Here is a 19,515-nt window from a genome sequence, read left to right on the forward strand (position 1 = left end):
ATTTTGTTTTTCATCAGTAATGCAGCAGATCCCCTTTGCAGATTGGGACTGAACCATTTAGCGTTTGCTTAATCTTTTTAAACAGTTTGCTTTGTTGGTATACTTCCACAAGACAAACACCAAGTCCTCCAATGGGGCTCTGGCGAATTCCTTGTTTGTTGTTTGTTAAAAGCAAAGGGGAAAGAAAAGTGCTCACAACAGAGAAAGCAAACATGAGCAGGGAGAGGTGAATTGTACATTTTTTGTTGTTCCCAAGGAGGAGTCTACTTTAAAAGCTATGCCAAAAAACAAAAAAGAAATATTGACTTGTTTGGAATCATTGCACAACTCCATTGTGCACTTAAAAATAAGTTAGAAAGCAAGAAGTGGGAGACTTTTTCTTTTGTTATCATCAAAGGATTCCAATGGTCCGGTGATATAAAGAAAAAGGGGCTACAATCTCTGGGGGCTACCATTGGCTTTATTCAGCAAACCGCTGCATTGGAATCCCAGTCCTCCTGTGCTGACTCTTCTGTTTAACTGTTGAGTGCACATCTGAGGGCCGTTCAGTGGTCTGATTGTTTTAATTTGAAGCCTTGAAGGCTTTGATGTCTCAATTGCTATACAAAGTGTGTTATGGATATTGTATTCCTTTGGCAGCATGGGACGCTTGTTCAAAAAGTATTGGGTTTTTATCTTATTAACCTATATTGAGGAAAACAAAGAATCTGTGTGTGTTCATGCAACATAAAAAGCGTAGCCGACAGCAACATCCTAGCCCCAGCGCCAGACCAAATGCACTTGTGCAAGACTGAAATCACCTCATCCTGCAAGCCTATATACAATGCAGTGTGCTGACTGGCTGTAGTTTCCTGTGACTGTGCAAATTGTTGCACACATTTAAAGCAGTGCTGTACTTGTTTTGCCAGCATAAAAGTATTTGCAAAGTAATTTTGTGGTCATATGCATTTATTGTGTTTTTGCTGTGCTTTCTTCAGCATGGTTTTGACAATACGTTGCCGGTTTTTAATGCACAATTTTTGTATGTTATTTACCATGTTACTAATGAAAAATTGCCAAATCAACCCATTCTAAATTTCATGAATCAGGCCTTTACTGTGGACACAGTTAAATAAATAAACCCTGTAGTGTGAGCTTGAGTATTTGATTGCTGAAAGATGGTCTGAGGGGCAGTCCCGTAGCACCAGATAATATAGAGGAAGGTGTGCCGATATAGACAGGGCCAGACCACCCCACGAATTACCACCCCGGATTTGGAGCGTCCACGGGAAACTGAGGCACTGTCCCCTGACACTGTAGTCGGATTGGTGCGTAAAGTCTGGTTTGATCTTTAACTTAATCTGACACGACTTGGACACGAGGGTGTCTGGCAACTAAGAAAAACAGGATGAAAACGGACTTGAATATGTGTGCCTCGTATATGATGAGGATACAAAGTCACCTCATGCTACAAAAGATTTTTCATAAAATTCTTTGTTTTCAAGAACTTTTTAGAAATTGTACATTTCCATTAGGGTATGTAAACTTTTGACTACAACTATATATAAATATCTTAATAAAAATTATTATTATTATTATTATTATTATTTATTATTTATTATTATTATTATTATTATTATTATTATTATTATTATATATTTATTTGTATTAGTATTCACAGTTTAAGAACATACTATTATTGTCATCATAAATATAATCATAAAGATCAGATTATTTAAAACATGTATGCACTAATAAAAATAATTATAAAGTACAATGATAAATAGATAAATACTGTTTGTTAAGGTATTCCTAAAGATACGAGTCAGTTGTCAACACATATGTCCTCTATATTTTTTTCTTTATAATTGCAAACCTTTCTAGTCCATGATATAGTGCCCCTGTAGCCTATAAAAACATAAAGAATAATTGGCCCAGACTATAACTGAAACTCTACCAGTTCCCAAATTTGAGGGGAGGAAAGACAAGTAAAAATGAAAGAGAAATCTGGTGCCAGTAGGAAATTATGAAAGAGATAAGATCGAGGATAATTGAACCCGAAGCTTGATAAATTTGTCAATCATTTTAAAATCCTTGACACAAATGAACACAGGAACTCGTATCTATAGAGAATGGGTTTTTGAGTATCTTCTAAGGGAACAAAAAAGTCTATCAGTTTCATAAATGAAAAGAGGATTAAGGATCAAAAAGGCAGATTTGTGGGCACTGGTTATTTTAAGGGATTCTTATTAACTTGTGCTAGGAGTCTGTTTAATCACATGTCAGTAACTGTGTGTTTGGATTGCATTGTGTGTGTGTAACTGTCTTGCAGTATAGGCAGCGGCCACAGTAACACCAGCTTTAGTCCAGTTTGCCAACTTTATGCTTTAGATTTAAACAGTGGTTTTAACAAAATATTAGTTAACTTAAATACAGAATTCATGTGAACAATTTTAACTGGATGTAAAAAAAAAAAAAAAAAAAAAACTAGAGATCTTTGATCATCTTAAGCATATCTTTGAATGGCTGTTTTAATGGTCTGCACTGGGAAGTATATTTTGAGATACCAACTCTATTTGGAATTGAAAACCTTTAAGTTAAAAGACAATCAGTTTGGTATGAGTAATTGACACAAGATACAACCACCTGCCTGGTAAGTTAGTTAATGTTTTAATACGTTCAGACAGAAGAGCCAGATCTTAGTAATGCATAAGCTGCTGCCATCAAGATGTTTCTATTCATAGAAGGAGGACTGTTTAGCATGAATCAGAGAACAATGCAAGGTCCTGGCCTAGACCAGGTGTTCCCAAACTTTTTAACGCGAGGCCCACCTGTTTAGCTACATTAGGCACTGTGGCCCACTATTAGCACTCCTTAAGAAAAATGACAAATGAAAAACATTTTTAAACCTGTAACACTGTAAATAAAAGTAATCTAAATTGTATTTTTTTTTTTTAATTTTGAATCTTACTGTTTTCTTCATGTTGCTTTTCTTTATTGTATAGATATAAAAAAACATACATTGAATGTCATTGTTCTAGCAGCCCACAGTTTGGAAACCCCTACCCTAGATTACAAGCTGGTGTTTTGTGCTTAAGCAAGTCTGATTTCCTGTGAGTTGAATAAAAAAAAGGAAGCCATTGTTAGAATCAGGGCAGTATCAATATTTAGGGGCATTTTGAAAATAAAAGCTTTCCTTCAAACCTATTAAACAAAACAGACACAAGTGTCATCCACTCAGGTAAAAGGAGTTTGAGGCAAGTCACTCTGAATGGCTTTCATTCAGAGTAAATATATTTGGAAACTTGAGGAGATTACATAAGAAAATGAAATGAGACTCCAGCAAATTAAAGAGAGCTCTAAATCAAAGGCGGTACTTAAAAAACTAAAATCTGGAAGATTAGAAGATAGCTTTTGATGTCTCTCAGGGGTGGCCAAACTTCCTGACCCTACAAGGCACATGGCAAAATTTTGATATTGTCAAAAGCCGCAAGACACTATTGTAAAACATGAAATGTTTGCGAGCAAGACATTTTAAATACTAGCATTGCTTGAAACATTTTTTAATTCCCTCGAACTTTATAACGGAATCTTGCACTTACTCTGTGCAGTGCTGTAGTTTTTATCTCTTGATGGCAGCAAAGCACACACGAAAAAGAGAACATCGAAGAGCATTGTAATTCTGATTTCGCTGTAGATCAGTGTATTAAACTTGAAATGTAGCACTATGGTGTTTTTACATTATTTCTGTTTATACTGTATGCATTATGCACTTTAAATAAAATAGGATAACCACCTGGCCTGATTTCACCAAAAACACCACATTAAAAGACATTTTTTTGTAAGGATTCTTTTTGACAAGCTCTTCCCTTGAAGATCTGAATGCAGGATTTAAAAAAAAAAAAAGCTTTATTTTTTTGTATGACTGCTGCATGTATTAAATACTTTTGAGAGCATTGTGGATGACAAAGGCACTGTATTTATTTTGAAAGGGATTACAGTACCTGTAATATTAATTTTAGACCTGCAATGTAACATGCAAATATGCCTTCTCTAGTCTAACGCCAACACTCTAATTTTATAAAAAGATGTATTCATCTGATAAGGATGTTTGGCACGAGTGATATTCCAACTCTGTTCAGTTAAACTCACAAGTTAACTTTAGTTTTAGCTAGTAAGGTTACACTGATTTTATTAAATCATAATTAAAAGAAAACTATTATTTGCAAAACAGGTTATAACATTTTTGCAACAAGTCATTAATATTTTAAATCAGGGAAAAGCAATTTAACCGAACTCGCTTTTTGTGTTTGGTTTGAATTCCTTTATCAATGAAACAGAATCACAGTCTCAATTAAGTTATGGGAGAAACAACAAAAGGGATCTTGTTTCACAATCAAAGCTTTTCCAAGGGTTTAATGAAGAAAATTAGTCGGCTCAATATAACTTTAAACTTGAATGGGGCTTCACATGATTAAAAATAAAAAATGCAAATGAAGAGCCCTACCCATACCATACAGCACTTGTGTGAGTTACATCAGCTTCATTACTTCACGCCAAAAGGAGGTCCTGCTGACTTCTGAGACGTGCTTTTAAAGATGCCAGCTTGTTTCTCCTCAAATCTGATCCAGGAGGAGATCACTATGTAACACAATTTTTGTTCCTGGGTAGTAAGTGTTATTTCCTAATTGCTTATGCCTCAAAAGTATAGAAAATGGCTATTATTCCCCACAAACTTTGCTTTTGTGACCAGGACAGTGATATTTTGAAATGTATCTATTTTCCAGAACATTCCAGATAGATTCAGTGCTGAGTAAACTTGGAATAACTTCTAGAACTTTCCAGTAATATAAATAGTAGTATAAATACAGGAGCCTTAAGCCCACCAGTTCAGTTTAGTTCCAGCTGCCTAAGTGGATACATATCTGTATTTTTCTGAGATGGCATCAAGAGGCTGCAATGGTGGCATTCCTGATAGGTCTCCAAGGTGGTTTTACCAAGTTTCCCTGCTATCTTTGCCTTTGCGACAGCAGGGACACCAAGGCACACTACCACAGGCAGGACTGGCCACAGCGTACCGAGTTCTCTGTGGGGAGGAACAACATCAAGTGGGAGCCACTGGTGGACCCCCGGAAAGTGCTGATGCCACCACTGCACATCAAATTGGGCCTTATGAAACAATTTTTCAGAGCTCTAGATAAGGAGTTGGCAGCCTTCAAGTACCTTCAAGACTTCTTCCCTAAGTTGTCTGAGGCAAAGGTCAAAGCCAGTGTCTTCGTCGGACCACAGATAAAGAAGATCCTGGAGTGCAATGAATTCCCCAAGAAGCTCACTAGTAAGGAGAAAGCGGCTTGGAACAGCTTTGTCGCAGTGGTTCGGGGCTTCCTTGGCAATCACAAGGCCGAAAACTACGTGGAGCTAGTTCAGACTCTGGTGGAGAACTGCGGCACAATGGGCTGTAGGATGTCCCTCAAAGTCCATATCCTTGATGCTCATCTTGATAAATTCAAGGAGAACATGGGAGCGTACTCAGAGGAGCAAGACGAGTGCTTCCACCAGGATATACTGGACTTTGAACGCTGCTACCAAGGACAGTATAACTAGAACATGATGGGAGACTACATCTGGGGGCTGATTCGTTAAAGTGATTTACAGTATAATCGTAAATCCCGAAAGACTACTCATTTCTAAATCTTTTGTAGTCATTTTTGTGTTACTTTAGTATAAATACATGTTCACTTGGATTCATATGTTGTTTTTTTCTGACTTTATGTGAACGAAAAGATCGTTTTCTCATTGGAAATAGGTAAATTTCAAAATATCACTGTCCTGGTCACAAAAGCAAAGTTTGTGGGGAATAATAGCCATTTTCTATACTTTTGAGGCATAAGCAATTAGGAAATAACACTTACTACCCAGGAACAAAAAAAAAAAAAAAAACAAATTGTTACACGGTGTATTCAGATGAAAATGTGTTGTGATTTGTTTCATAATGACGTTTGAGGTTGCTTGCCTTGTACAGACTACAGCAGGGGTCTCCAAATCCCGTCCTGGAGAGCTGCTGGTTTTCATTTCAACCAAGTTCTCAGTTATGTAATTACACCAGTTGTTGGCTTAATTAGTCAAGATTAACAGATGTTTTAGATCTTTAGCCACTGATGATGTAAAGACACCTATAAAACCTGCTGGATAGGGACTCTCCCGGACCAGGGCTGGAGACACATGGACTACGGTGTGTGAGGGATTTGTTGCTGATGAGACACAGGGGTTTACCACTGTTTTCAGTGAAAGCAAACTCTTCCTCCCATTCTGATTTAAAGCATCATATGTTTGTTTATTACTCGTGGATGGTTTGCTCAATGCCATTGTCTCCACGAAATGAGCGAACAGAGAGGAGAGAAGAAAGAATAATAAACATGAAGGAATACAGAGAATATTAAACTTGTGTTTTTTTTTTTTTATTTTTTTTTTCTTTTTTTCTTTTCGTTTATTAGCCTTTCCATAGTGCATTTCACCGGGAGCCTCACTTGAACTGCCTGAGAGCCGTGGGTAGGCTACCTCTGCTGTATTAGATAATAAGCAGATACTGGATATAAGCGCTAAAAGGGAAGAGAGGCAGCTAAGACTTGGAAACTGAACACCAGCTTTATTATGACTCAGAAGTATTGATTTTATTCCAAATAATTGTTTTGTTTTTTGTTTTGTTTTAAAAATTAATAGCACACAAACCTTTAGTTTACCTACAGTAGAGCAATGGTTGTTATTGTTATCCCAAACTGAACGTGGCACCTTGGTAGTGTTAAGATTGCATTTTCAAAACAATGTCAGAATCATGCATACATTTGTAAACTTTCAGTTTTTATGTATGATTTGTTAACGTCAAACACAGTTTTAGACAGTTTTGCACAATATTTAATAGCAACCATGTATTAATTTATTCTGTTTTACAGTATTTGTGCGATCTGACTAAGGTATTTAAATGCATGAATAAACTCAACAAGGACAGAAAGAAAGATCTGCAAACAGCTCAGTGTGTTTGAAATAATTATTGCCTGAAAACAGGACTTTAGTCTAGTGAATCTCAAGAATGTGGATTTTGGCGAACAAGGAAAGACAGGCTTTAGAGAGTCCAAAAGGCACAATCAGGAGAGCTGCAATTGCATCCCGGGCCTCACAAGGCCACGCAAGTTACAGAGGAGTTAGTGTTACAACAGAGCCGGGCTGAATGCTATAGCTTCAGTCGGTGGAGAATATCAAGTCTATCAGTTTATCCTATTAATAATAAAAGTTGCTGACATGTCAAGGTGGGCCCCAGTGTCCCTGTACATTACTGACAAACATTAAGCCTTCAGAATCAGATAGTAATGAAACTGGAGATTTTCTGACAAATGCTTACTTTTTTTGTTTTCCCAGCAGGCTGTGTTTCGTAATTAACTGAAAAAGCGACGAAAGACCATATTAAGCCCATTTTATTTCAAAGGCCTTTTTTTGTTTGAGTTGAAATGAATCTCTTCCACCTTTGTAGCAGACTAGACAATATTATAAGGGTCTTTGCTGGGGCCTTAACAATGCAGGATCTCTATGCTATATATTAATAAGGGTCAGGAAATCAGCCCTATTTGGAAACATTAAACAGTGGCAGTTTAGATATGCTGATGTTTACATCATGAAAATAGAACCCAAAGCACAAAACCAAATCTTAACAAGTCAGCTTTTTGCACCTTATTAGGAGTATCTATGGCAACCAAATAACGATACATGATATAACCTTGCAAGCACAAGCACAAAAAGACTAAAGTCTAATCAGCCTTGGGAGTTCTGTCTTCTCAGTTTTTTAAGCTCTTTACAGGTTTTGACAGCAACAATATCATTTTAAAAGCTTCACTTAAGGCAGTGTTACAAGGTCATATAAAGCTTCTAGTGGACAAAACAGGCACCATTGTTTGACAACTTTCTCTATAGTTTCAGATAAAACATGTCAAACCATTGAAAAATAAGGGAAAATGTTAAGGTAAGCATATTTTCACAGTGCTGATCAGAGTATATTTACCCTACAGCCTACCAATGAAATACCAAAGAATATAATGTTGCTTCTATACATTTCACTTAAACTCTTTATTACCTTAAGATGGGTGCAAAGTGACAGGCATCAAATCTTTTTTTTTTGTGAACCTTGGGGGGGGTGGTTAGGGTGTATAGGTGGGAGGAATCTTTTCAATTGCTTTGGTCTTTCATGTCATAGTGTGCGCAGACACCTTTAGCATTTTGTGTGGTTTCTAATTTTCCAAATTCCCTCAGTAGTTTTATCCATTAAAGTGGTTGAAGTTATATAAATAATAGTTCCATATGTTTGTGCACTTCATTCACTATGACGCTCTCAAAACAGAAATGTTCCTTTTAAAACATGATAACCAGTACTATGCTAGGTTAAGGAAAGTTCTTAGATTGCTTTCCTCATTTGTAAGAAGTCTTTGCTGTTTCACATCATGTCTCCTTATAAATGTTTACCATAGTAAAGCATAGCAAAAGTCTAATAAATAGTGAAATCATGGCAAAGCATAGTAAACTATGGTAAATGTATAGATTATAACCATGGGGAAGGTGTGGTAAAACTGAGAAAATACCATGCAAAAATGATGTGGTTGTTAATGGCTGGAACAAAGGCGTTGAAGGTATGTTTCACTCCTCAGTTGAAATGACCAAGGAAGTGCAACACTATTCAGAAGTCAAGGCTTACCAAGGGAGTTTCCTTTAATCTAGTGCCAGATTTTTTTGTTGTGTTTTGTTTTTTTTAATGAAAATACATGTTGGCTACAATGTGTTTATGCACAAACTGCACATCTCAGACATAGCATATATATATATAAAGTAAACACTCCCAGGCGTCTGGCAATGTGATAGCTAAAACATTGGGTTGTAATATAATATTAACTTAAATTGTAAACTACAAATTAGGGCTCGGAGGTTTAGCGAAGATCTAAATCCTAATGTAGTATTGATCACCTTCAAACAAACCATTCAGATCCCTTCTAAAATAAAGAATTACAAGCGAATACTGGGGTTTAATACAAGACTGTTAGCAGCATGTTTTTTTTTTGGTTAACAGGGAAATTAGACATGCATCTGATTCTCATTTAAAAATGAACGTTGATGAACATGCTTTTGCTGCAACAATACATCTGGCAACATACTCAAAAAGATAACCACAGCGAGACCACACTGTCACCAGCTTTATGTTTCAGTCTAGAATCTAGACTATGATTCAAAACTTTAACCCAGTCTAGCTCAATCTAGTGTTCTCTGAGGCACTGAGCTCTTGGTGTAATAGTCAGGATTTTGGGAGCTCCGCTGAGCCACCCTTAAAGCATCTGAAGATCGGCAGCTGCTTATTGTTTCATTTTGTGGGCTCTGAATCAAGTTTTAGAAAAATGTCAGATAAACAAAGCTCATTAGATTGTGAGTTATCAATAAAAAAAAAAAAACAGTCATAATTTGTGATTTTTATATAAGGTTTGGTAGACTGTGCGCCAGGACCCATGCCCCCTTACCTGAATGATAACCCCTGGTATCCAGTCCTACTTAACCGTGGCCCAAGCCAATTGTGCAACTTCAACTGTATAGGTCCCTATTGGGCTAGCCTAAATGAGACTGTCTGTGTGTTTGTTTTTGAGTTGTCAGGTTACCTCTCGACCTTGAACTTCCATTGCTAATTAATTTTATTATTTTTATTACAGTGATATATTTTGATTTCATATTTACAAATGACAGTCTTATCCATACAAAAAACAGCAATGCAATACTGTAGTTCAAAGCATCTTTGTAATATGTGATTCTGTGGAATAATACCATATTTTCCATATGGGGTTTTATATGGAGTAAAGAAGTTCACTATGCATGAGTTTATGAATTCCTTCCGTAGGAATTCTATTCTAAAAGCATTACAGTTAACTGAAATTCTCTCGCAATACTTAAACAAGAGAGAGACATTTCAATATATCCATCAGCTTGCATTCGTCAGATCACCAGAGACAGATGACTGTGAATGCGTTCCAAGCCTTTAAAAAAGCCAACACTTGAGACTTTCAGGGGAATGGTTTCACGTTAACCCAGGGCAGTATCATCTTGGTAGGTCTGGAAGTGACATAAGTAACATGAGTTTGCCACGACTGTCCTTTTATTCAGTGTGTGCATCGTCTCGGCTCACTGGATTGGCAGGGACTGCCTGCAGCTTCACAGCGAGGTGGTCTGCTTGGGTGGTTAAGGGATGTGGTCTGGATTTGAGCCAGTTGGTTTGTAGTTTGCACAGGGGATCTTTTCAGCTGCCTGCCAGTGAATCAGTAACTTCAGCCAGCTGTTTGATGGGTGCTCTGCTGAGTTAAGGATTTAGCCCTGAACTATCCCATCACTGTCTCTGCCACTGCACAGATGCATAAAGCTATGTGTATAGTGTTGAAGAATGCAGAGTGTGCTTTCTCTTTTGACTGTGTCAGTACAACAGAACTTCATTATGTGCAGGTTTATAAATTCCTTCCTGTAGGAATTCTATTCTGGATGCGGAAGAGTAACAGTGAGAATGATTGATGATGTAGTGCTATACCAATGTGAGGGATTATGAGCACTAGATACAGCAAGGCATGCTATGCAAAGTGTGTACACTTCCTAACAAACTCTGTCTTTGCACCTTACCTGACCGACAGCCCCTGCTTTTCACTCCTGGCTATCTGGAAGAGTATGCAAAGTATATCAATAGGTGCCAAACTGAAAACAAAATTGAGGCCACTCACTAAACAGTGCCAGTGACAAATTTAAAACGAGATATTCAGAGGTTAAAATCTAGTGAATAAACCCACTTGTACTGTACTCGATACAGAAATTTACAGTTTAACCAATGGTAAAAGCAGTGAATATTTTGTAGTAAAACAAGTAAAAAACAAAACATCTATTCATTTTCATTATCAGTTTCCAGTATGGTGGTATAAGAGGTGTGAAACACATAGACTTATTTTATTGGTTGCCTTTAAAATGTTTAGGTAAGGAAACAGCCCTCTTAGTACAAAAGCACTGAATTGTGCTGTATCAATGACATGCCCGTCAGCAGGGGACATGTTCCAACTGCAGTAGCTTTTCAGGCAGATCTCTGTCTCCTAATATTCACCTGTCAGACTCATCTTGCTGGCAGGACATGCTGCCTGACAGCTTGCTTCCGGATCTGTTACAGAAAAGCTCCTTGCAAGGAAATGGTGATGACACGCTAACATGCTTTCTGTCTCCTGTACATTTTACACACTGTTACTGTGCTTGGTTCAAAGATTTGTTACAGGGAGGCCTGCTATTTAAGATTACATTTTCTGCATTAATCTGTGTTGTCATTTTAAACTAAAAAGAGTCCACTCAAGAGCCTACAAGGCTTTAGGAGGTATAGGTTCTTTGGTCCTCAAAGTACAAAGATTCACACCCAGTAACGCATATTAAAATTACAAATATTTCTTTTAGCATGCAAATTTCCTTTGAACGTCCTATCATGCTGTGAAAGTGCTGAACAGTATATACTGCAGATAAAAAAAATAAACATAAACAAAACAGCTAGACTGCACTCAATGGCATTTGCAATAAGAAATTGTTATAGTAGCATTGTAATTGCAGTTTGCCAGATTACACTTTAACTTGTCTAGTTATTTTTCCTCACTTCCTAAATGACTGAGGTTGGAACACTGAGAATTTAGGCAGCACTCCGGGTCAATATTCTTTGATTACTGTTATGAGATATTTAATACCACAAAGCAGACAAGGTCATGGAGTCTTATATATAATCTAACAGTGCGGCCCCAGTGCACACTCTGTATTGGGGTGCAATCACACATTTACTGTCCCAGAGACACAATTTTATAATGAGACATTCTGAGACGCCATTCTAATTCCCTTTGCGTTGATGCGATTCAAATAAATAAACACTGACGCTTGTTTTGTTATTTTTTTATTCTGACAGAACCTTCATTTTACTTTGGAGACACAGAGTACGTGGTTGATGAAAGCTCTGGCTACATGGAGGTGCTTGTTTGGAGAACGGGAACTGATTTGTCCAAGACAGCCACCGTCACCGTGCGCTCCAGGAAAACCGAGCCTGTGTCTGCTGAAGGTAGGTCACTTCCTTGCGCTGGCACTAAGAGATCCTGGAGTTTATTTTTATGATCTAAACTGGTGGCTGTAAGGATCACAGCCCCTTTACATTGATCCCCAGGATGATTTATTGACCCACTGCAAAATGGCGGCAATATTGAGACCCACTTATACCCCTTGTAAGAGCTTCACTATGTCTCTCTCACAGCCGGAATTGACTATGTGGGCATCAGCAGGAACTTGGACTTCACCCCAGGAGTCATGATGCAGACATTCCGGGTCACCATCCTGGATGACCTGGGCCAGCCTGTCCTCGAGGGCCCCGAGTCATTCGAGCTGGTCCTCCAAATGCCCATGAACTCAGTGCTCGGAGAGCCTAGCAAGACCACCGTCTTCATCAATGACTCAATTTCTGATTGTAAGTCTGGATAACCAGCTGTTCACCGATCAATACTCTTACAATGCTTTTGTAATAAGCAGAAGACGTTCACATTTCTGTTTTGAATTAAAATAAATTGAGAATCGCTGCATATTTCTGCAAGCAGGCTTATTCTAACACTTAATCATTTGCCATTACGAGAGCAATTTTTACATACAGTAGTTTCAAGTATTGTTTACATGTATTTTTGTATTTATTAATTTTCTTAGTGCCCAAGGTTCAGTTTAAGGAACCCCTATACACTGTGAATGAGAATGATGGCCAAGTCAATGCGATTGTCTATCGCAGTGGAGATATCGGTTATAAATCGACAGTAAGATGCTACACCCGCCAGGGCTCTGCAGAGGTCATGATGGACTATGATGAGAGGCCCAACACTGACGACTCCATTGTCCTCTTCCTGCCAGGTAATTCTACCACATACTCTTTACACCCTGTTGTACTGCTGAAACATTCTCTGTCAGGGTCTTCCAGTTTGAATACTGTGAAGGTTTTGTCCATATGTACAACCTCTTAAACAAATCCAGTTTTTTGCTGTTCTTTTTTTTTTTTTTTTTTGGTTTTCAGGGGAGACAGAAAAGCCTTGTGTGGTGACCCTGGTAGATGACACGATTTATGAGGAAGAAGAGGAATTCCGTCTAGTGCTCGGAACACCAGAGAGCGACTCTCCATTTGGAGCATCACTCGGGGAGCAGAAGGAGACCATGATCACTATAAAAGATGAAGGAGACAGTAAGTGAAACCTTTCCTCGAGGCATCATTTCTGAATAACAGTTAGTTCAATTGAAGGAAAAAAAAAATGAAACAGCACCATAACATTTCTTCTTTGTTTGTTTTTTTGTAGCGTCAATAGTCAAGTTTTCTGAAGTCAAGTACAGCATTAAGGAGCCTCAGGAGGCTGGAGAAATGGCTGTTGTGAAGATCCCTGTGCTGCGTCTGGGAGACACGTCCAAGGTGTCCATAGTGAGGGTTCACACCAAAGATGGGTCTGCTACCTCTGGGGTGGACTACAACCCCATGTCTGAAGGTGAGGACCACAGGGGGCACATCAACCAGGAACAGGGCTGAACGAGAGCAACTGATGGGAACTTTTGACCATAATAATAAAAAATAAAAAGGAGATTTTTTTGTTTCTTAAAGGTTGTTATTAAAAGTGGGACGTAATTGAATGTAGTCTGAATCAGCATTCATTTTAGGAAATGGTACTGTATATGGAAGTCACATTTAGATGTACAGTATGTCAGGTAATGTGTGTTTTTTATGCACCTGAATACAGTATATATTGTTCTATTGTAATACCTCTCAGACATTGAGTTTAAAGAAGGAGAGACAGAGCACTTTGTGGAAGTGGAGGTTCTGTATGACGGAGAGAGGGAGATGAGGGAAACCTTTACTGTTCACATGAAACCTGATGAGAACATGGTTGCCGAAATCCAGGTAAGAGACACCTCACAATCTACTGGCTTGTGTCCACAACCCAATACACTGAGCTATACAAATAAATCATGTATATGTGTACAGTATGCAAAGACGACAATTGAGGAGTGTAAAATAAATAAAAATATATGTACGCATGTTTCAGTATAACTACATTTTACACATCATTTAAAATAAAAAATACCAGAAAGCTAAAAATGTTTTAATGTATTTGTACATGTTTTGAGTTTACTTAGACTAGTATACAGACCAATTTTAAGCTATACAAAAAATAATAAACAAACGTATTTTTGGCACTGTTCCCCTTGTACAGACGAGCAAAGCTATAGTGTACATTGAAGAGATGGACAGTGTGGCAGACGTCACTTTCCCATCAGTACCACAGATTGTATCGCTGTTGATGTATGACGACACAGCCAAAGCAAAGGAGAACCCCAACCCTCCCACTGGCTACCCTGTTGTGTGTGTGACGGTGAGTCCGCAGTGTCCTAAATACTGGTAGAAATGGATACATATTATTAATCTGGAAAACAAACAGAAGAGCCAGTTGATTCTAAGAGGTTAAGCTTTAAAGGAGTTCAAATAAATTAAAATTAGTTAAATAAATAAACAAATACAAAAATGTTGTCATGTTATTAGCCCACAGGATTTTGCTGCTCCCTCTTTGACCGCTCATATCCTCCTCTGTAGGCCTGCAACCCCAAATACTCTGAGTTTGACAAGACCGGCTCTATCTGCTCTGCGGAGAACATCAACGACACTCTGACTCAGTACCGCTGGTTAGTGAGCGCCCCTAGTGGCTCGGACGGGGTGACCAGCCCCATGCGCGAGGTGGACACCAACACCTTCTTCACCAGCACCAAGTTCATCTCCTTGGATGCCATCTACTTCCAGGCAGGCTCCCGGGTGCAGTGCGGGGCTCGTGCCTTCAACACCAACGGAGACGCCGGCCTAGAGATGCTCAGCCCCATCTTCGTCATCAGCAGGGAGGAGGGTGAGAACTGAAATAGGCTTGAAATGTCCAATTGAAAAGAACAAAATATGTATCACGAATAGACCCTTATAAAAGTTTCCCATAGTAAAACATAGCAAAGTATAATAAAGTACAGTGAAAGCATGGTAAAGCATAGGTAAGAGTGACAAGGTATGGTAAAGTATATTAATAAACATGGCAAAACAAGGTAAACTAGGGTGAACGTAAAGTATAAACATGGGAAATGCATAGCAAAGCTGCAAAAATACCATGCAAACACACCATGGTAAACTTTTATAAGGGTAAATACTTCTCATTTCTTATCAATGTGAAAAATATTGTAATTGAAATAAAAAAAATTTACTGCAAAACGTTCTACAAAACCTGTATAGCGTTAGCACTAAATGGATGAATTATCTAAGGTCATTGGTTTCTGAGAGTAAAACCTGCACACCGTCGATGCACAAAATTACATTTTTAATAAACCAAAGTCAACTAAAAAACTTTTGACTTGTGAACAGTTTTATTTTGTCCTGAAATGACTGAAAGCCTCTGTTCTGTTCTGTTCAGGTCTCTGTCAGCCTCGTATCCCAGGCACAGTTGGTGCCGAGCCGTTCTCAGCTAAAATTCGTTACACTGGCCCAGACGACCCGGACCACCCCAACCTCATCAGGCTGACAGTGACTATGCCCCACATGGATGGTCAGTGCCAAGGAATCTTGCAGCTCTCCGTGTCAAGTAGACAAAACTAAAACAGTTGTCTACTTTGCATGCTTTTTATAAAGCCAAGATTAAGTGTTTAAAGTTATGGATGTCCATGTAAATGAATTGCTTTGAGGGTTTAAAGCTACGGCTGTCAACACAAATGAGTCGCTTTTATCAGCTGAGACAGGCAGTTAACAAATGACCCATTGTAATGTTCCAGGAATGTTACCGGTCATCTCAACCAGGCCTGTGTCCAATTTCGAGCTGACCCTAAGCCCGGATGGAACCCGGGTGGGCAATCACAAGTGCTCCAACCTTCTGGATTACAACGAGATCCAGACCCAGCACGGCTTCATCACAGACAACACCAAGAACCCGGAGGTGATCGGCGAGACCTCCCCGTACCAGTACAGCAGCGCCCTGCGCTCCTCCAACACCTTGCGCTTCTACCGCAACCTGAACCTGGAGGCTTGCCTCTGGGAGTTCAACAGCTACTACGACATGTCCGAGCTGCTGACAGACTGCAGGGGCAGCATTGGCACAGATGGACAGGTACCTTCATTATTTATCCGAAGAGAATGGTCAGTTTTGCACACTGCTTATAAAATGTATTGTTCCACTTATTTATTTATTTTTTTTCTCAGAAACCTCAGTCCTTATACCATAGGTATGTTTCAGGCAAAGTTTTATAAAAATAAAGAATGATTTTTTTAGGAAAATAAGAGAACATTAATTAAATGAACATTTGATTTAGTGCAGTTTGTTGGCCATTAATAAGTAGCTCTGTTAAACAAACAAAACAAAAAAATCAAAATCTCTGACAAATAAAAGCTGATACTAGCCTGAAAGAAGTATGTTAAAAATGTATATATGTAAGAAAACCCATATGTAAAAACAAACCCATCTGGTTTCTTTTGTTTTTTTGTTTGTGTGATGGGAATGTAAAAGCAGCTTCACTCCAGCTCAAAGTGTTGACATGTTGAGCACTCCTGTTGCTGTCACAGAAGTTAATGGATTCAGGTAACAGCTTTGCGACATATCAAAACACACCCTGAACAACGGGAAACTCTCACCAGAGAGCAGAGCGAGCACTTAACAGGAATATGATACAGTTTCGTTGCAAGTAAGCATGTTAACACTCTGCTTAACGAGCCTGCATTTTAACAGAAGTCCTGGAGACCAGCACACCAAGTTACTGAAGTGTAGTACACAACAGCTGTGTTTCGATAGAAAAAAAGAGCATTGGACACAGCCCTGTATCTTTTTTGTTTAAACAAACAATTATCTTCATGTAAATAAATGTATTTCCTTGCAGCACTATTCCCTTATTCCCTTCAGGCCATGGGGCCACAACTATCACTCACTGGCTTCCAACCATGGGTTGTCTCTGCATTCAGGAAAAAAAAAAAAAAAAAAAAAACAGGACTAAAGGATTATAGTGCCCCCTGGTCGACTCTCGTGCACAGGTATCAACTACCTGTCAGTGACTGCTCTCCCTGGTTTAGCTTCACCGTGACTGTTAGGGGCCTCACCTTTCCAAAATCATCAAACTCTATATTCTAATTTAACGTTCTATGTCAGGGATTTAAGCTTGTGGCACTGGATTAAGGATGGTGGGGATGTCTTAAACTGGTAAACCTGAAAGCTTTTTTCACTTCCAATTTTGAAAATGTGTCTTTTCTGACAGGTGCTGAATCTGGTGCAGTCCTACGTCACCCTGCGAGTACCTCTGTACGTCTCCTATGTGTTCCACTCACCAGTGGCAGTCGGGGGCTGGCAGCATTTTGACCTGCAGTCAGAGCTCAGACTCACATTTGTGTACGACACCGCCATCTTGTGGAATGATGGTATCGGCAGCCCTGCAGAGTCAGAATTGCAGGGTAAATGCTTTACATAGTCTTGCCAGGTAACAGCTTGGTAGATGAGGATTTTAAATGTGAAATGGCTATTTCAGACTCATGTACTTGTCTAATTACACAGTTGTTTGTTTTGCAGATACAGTAGAACTTTCTTTAGTACAAGTAAATAACAGACCCACCTTATATAAACAACAACAGTCACCCAGTCCCTTTGGTGACCTGTTTTGTCAGGTTGCACTGCAGAGGTAGGCTGTATTGGTCTAGAACTGGCTTTGTGCACTGGCAGCAAATGCATCATTTTAGCATTAGTGTTGCTAAACGAAACATAATGGAAATAATAACTTTGGTATCTATACTTAAAGGTATGTTGTTGGCTTTTACTATACAGGTGCCCTGTATCCCACCAGTATGAGAATCAATGAGGAGGGGCTTCTGGTGGTGAACTTCAAGACCGAAGTGCGATTTAGAGGACAGTTTGTTATGGCTCACCCAGGTAAGGAACTCCGGCCTTGACTGTGGAACATGAACTGAACCCAGTGAACCTGAAATAGCTGCTAGCAGAGCTCCACTGTAACCATGACAAAGCCATATATTTTAGGTTCACCCTTAAAATCAGCAGCTGGTTAAAGGCTGTTTATCGTAATGAGACTGCGCTCAGCCATGCAAACTCTGTGAGGGATTATTTTTTTGTCGAAAGGTTAAATCTTTCCTCTCTGCTCCAGGTACCTCTCTATCATCGATGGTGATGTCACATGATCACCCTGGCCTCACTTTCATGCTGTCCCTTGTCCGCACCGAGCCCACCTACAACCAGCCTGTTCAGCAGTGGAGCTTTGTCTCGGATTTTGCTGTGAGTTCTTGACGTGTTTTTTTTTTTTTTTTTTTTTAGTTTTCATTTTTCTTGAGTGTATTGGTACAGCTCTGGCACAGATTCACAGTCTCTCTATATGAAATGTTCATCGAATTCTTATAAACATAAATGATTTGGGGAATGAAATTATACCTGTGTAAGCCTAAAAAATCTCAAAGCATGTGGCATATAAACAATAAAACTAAACAGGGGTGCAGTTTGTTCTATTACTGTAGACTATAACAGCTTGATGTCCAGCAATACTAACCAAAAACCTGAAATACTGTAAGTTATACAAAAAAATATCTTTTTACTTGTTAATTAGATGTCTCCAGCATGTTTTTTTTTTTTTTTTCTAATGGAGCACCTTTACTATAGACATACATATGTGGCATATTTTAATACCATAGAAAAAAAAAAAACTATATATGAAAAAAAAAATAAACTTGCAGAAGATACCTTTAAATTTCTTCATTTTGGTAACTCCATACAGTATCCTATAATGTATTCGGTACAACAGACAGATATATTAAGTGCACTGTAGAATATATAGACGACATCAATATATTCTATAATTTAATAAAGATAATCTATAGATGACATAATTCTGCTTGAAACATCAATAATAATAATTGTGCTTTTACCAAATGATTTTATCTTCAGGTTCGTGATTATTCTGGAACTCACACAGTGAAGCTCATCCCGTGCAGCGCAGCTCCTAACCAGGAGTTCAGCAACCCTCCCGTCTGCAACCCACGTGAGCCCATCACCTTTGACGTGGATATCAGGTTCCAGCAGGCGAGTACAACAAACTGGCCATGATCCTGTTAGCACATACCTGCACATACTTCATTTTAATTAGTGGTTAGGTAATTGAACCAGGGCTTCACATATAATACAGATATGTTCATTTAGTAAAACAATTAAATATATCGTATTGACCGATATAGCATTTTAATCAAACTGACCTGACCGCGAGTTTATGTTTTAATTAGGGCTATCAATTAATCTCAGCTAACTTCTGCGATTAGTGAGTGCCTACTGGTCGAGGTGGAAGTGTCATTATGTAGTGTGATATGCAGGGTCAGTGTGTCCCTCACTGGTGTACGATGGTACAGTTTCATATCTCATACCCGATGGGTCCCCACTGGTCCAG

General features: G+C 38.7%; 1 protein-coding gene across 1 annotated transcript in view; it reads left to right on the forward strand.

Moving 5' to 3' along the window:
• The window catches only part of LOC121297020 (FRAS1-related extracellular matrix protein 2-like), a 63,912-nt gene that overhangs the window by 31,594 nt on the left and 12,803 nt on the right, over window positions 1-19,515 (forward strand). Inside the window, exons 7-20 of the mRNA XM_041223036.1 lie at window positions 11,966-12,115; window positions 12,305-12,514; window positions 12,745-12,942; window positions 13,103-13,267; window positions 13,380-13,562; window positions 13,842-13,972; window positions 14,286-14,444; window positions 14,663-14,966; window positions 15,516-15,647; window positions 15,871-16,202; window positions 17,338-17,530; window positions 17,898-18,002; window positions 18,232-18,359; window positions 19,023-19,157. Coding sequence (XP_041078970.1) covers window positions 11,966-12,115; window positions 12,305-12,514; window positions 12,745-12,942; window positions 13,103-13,267; window positions 13,380-13,562; window positions 13,842-13,972; window positions 14,286-14,444; window positions 14,663-14,966; window positions 15,516-15,647; window positions 15,871-16,202; window positions 17,338-17,530; window positions 17,898-18,002; window positions 18,232-18,359; window positions 19,023-19,157 — 2,525 coding nt within the window. The remainder of the gene's footprint in view (window positions 1-11,965; window positions 12,116-12,304; window positions 12,515-12,744; window positions 12,943-13,102; window positions 13,268-13,379; window positions 13,563-13,841; window positions 13,973-14,285; window positions 14,445-14,662; window positions 14,967-15,515; window positions 15,648-15,870; window positions 16,203-17,337; window positions 17,531-17,897; window positions 18,003-18,231; window positions 18,360-19,022; window positions 19,158-19,515) is intronic.

This window comes from Polyodon spathula, chromosome 2 (assembly GCF_017654505.1).
Source record: "Polyodon spathula isolate WHYD16114869_AA chromosome 2, ASM1765450v1, whole genome shotgun sequence".
Taxonomy (NCBI): domain Eukaryota; kingdom Metazoa; phylum Chordata; class Actinopteri; order Acipenseriformes; family Polyodontidae; genus Polyodon; species Polyodon spathula.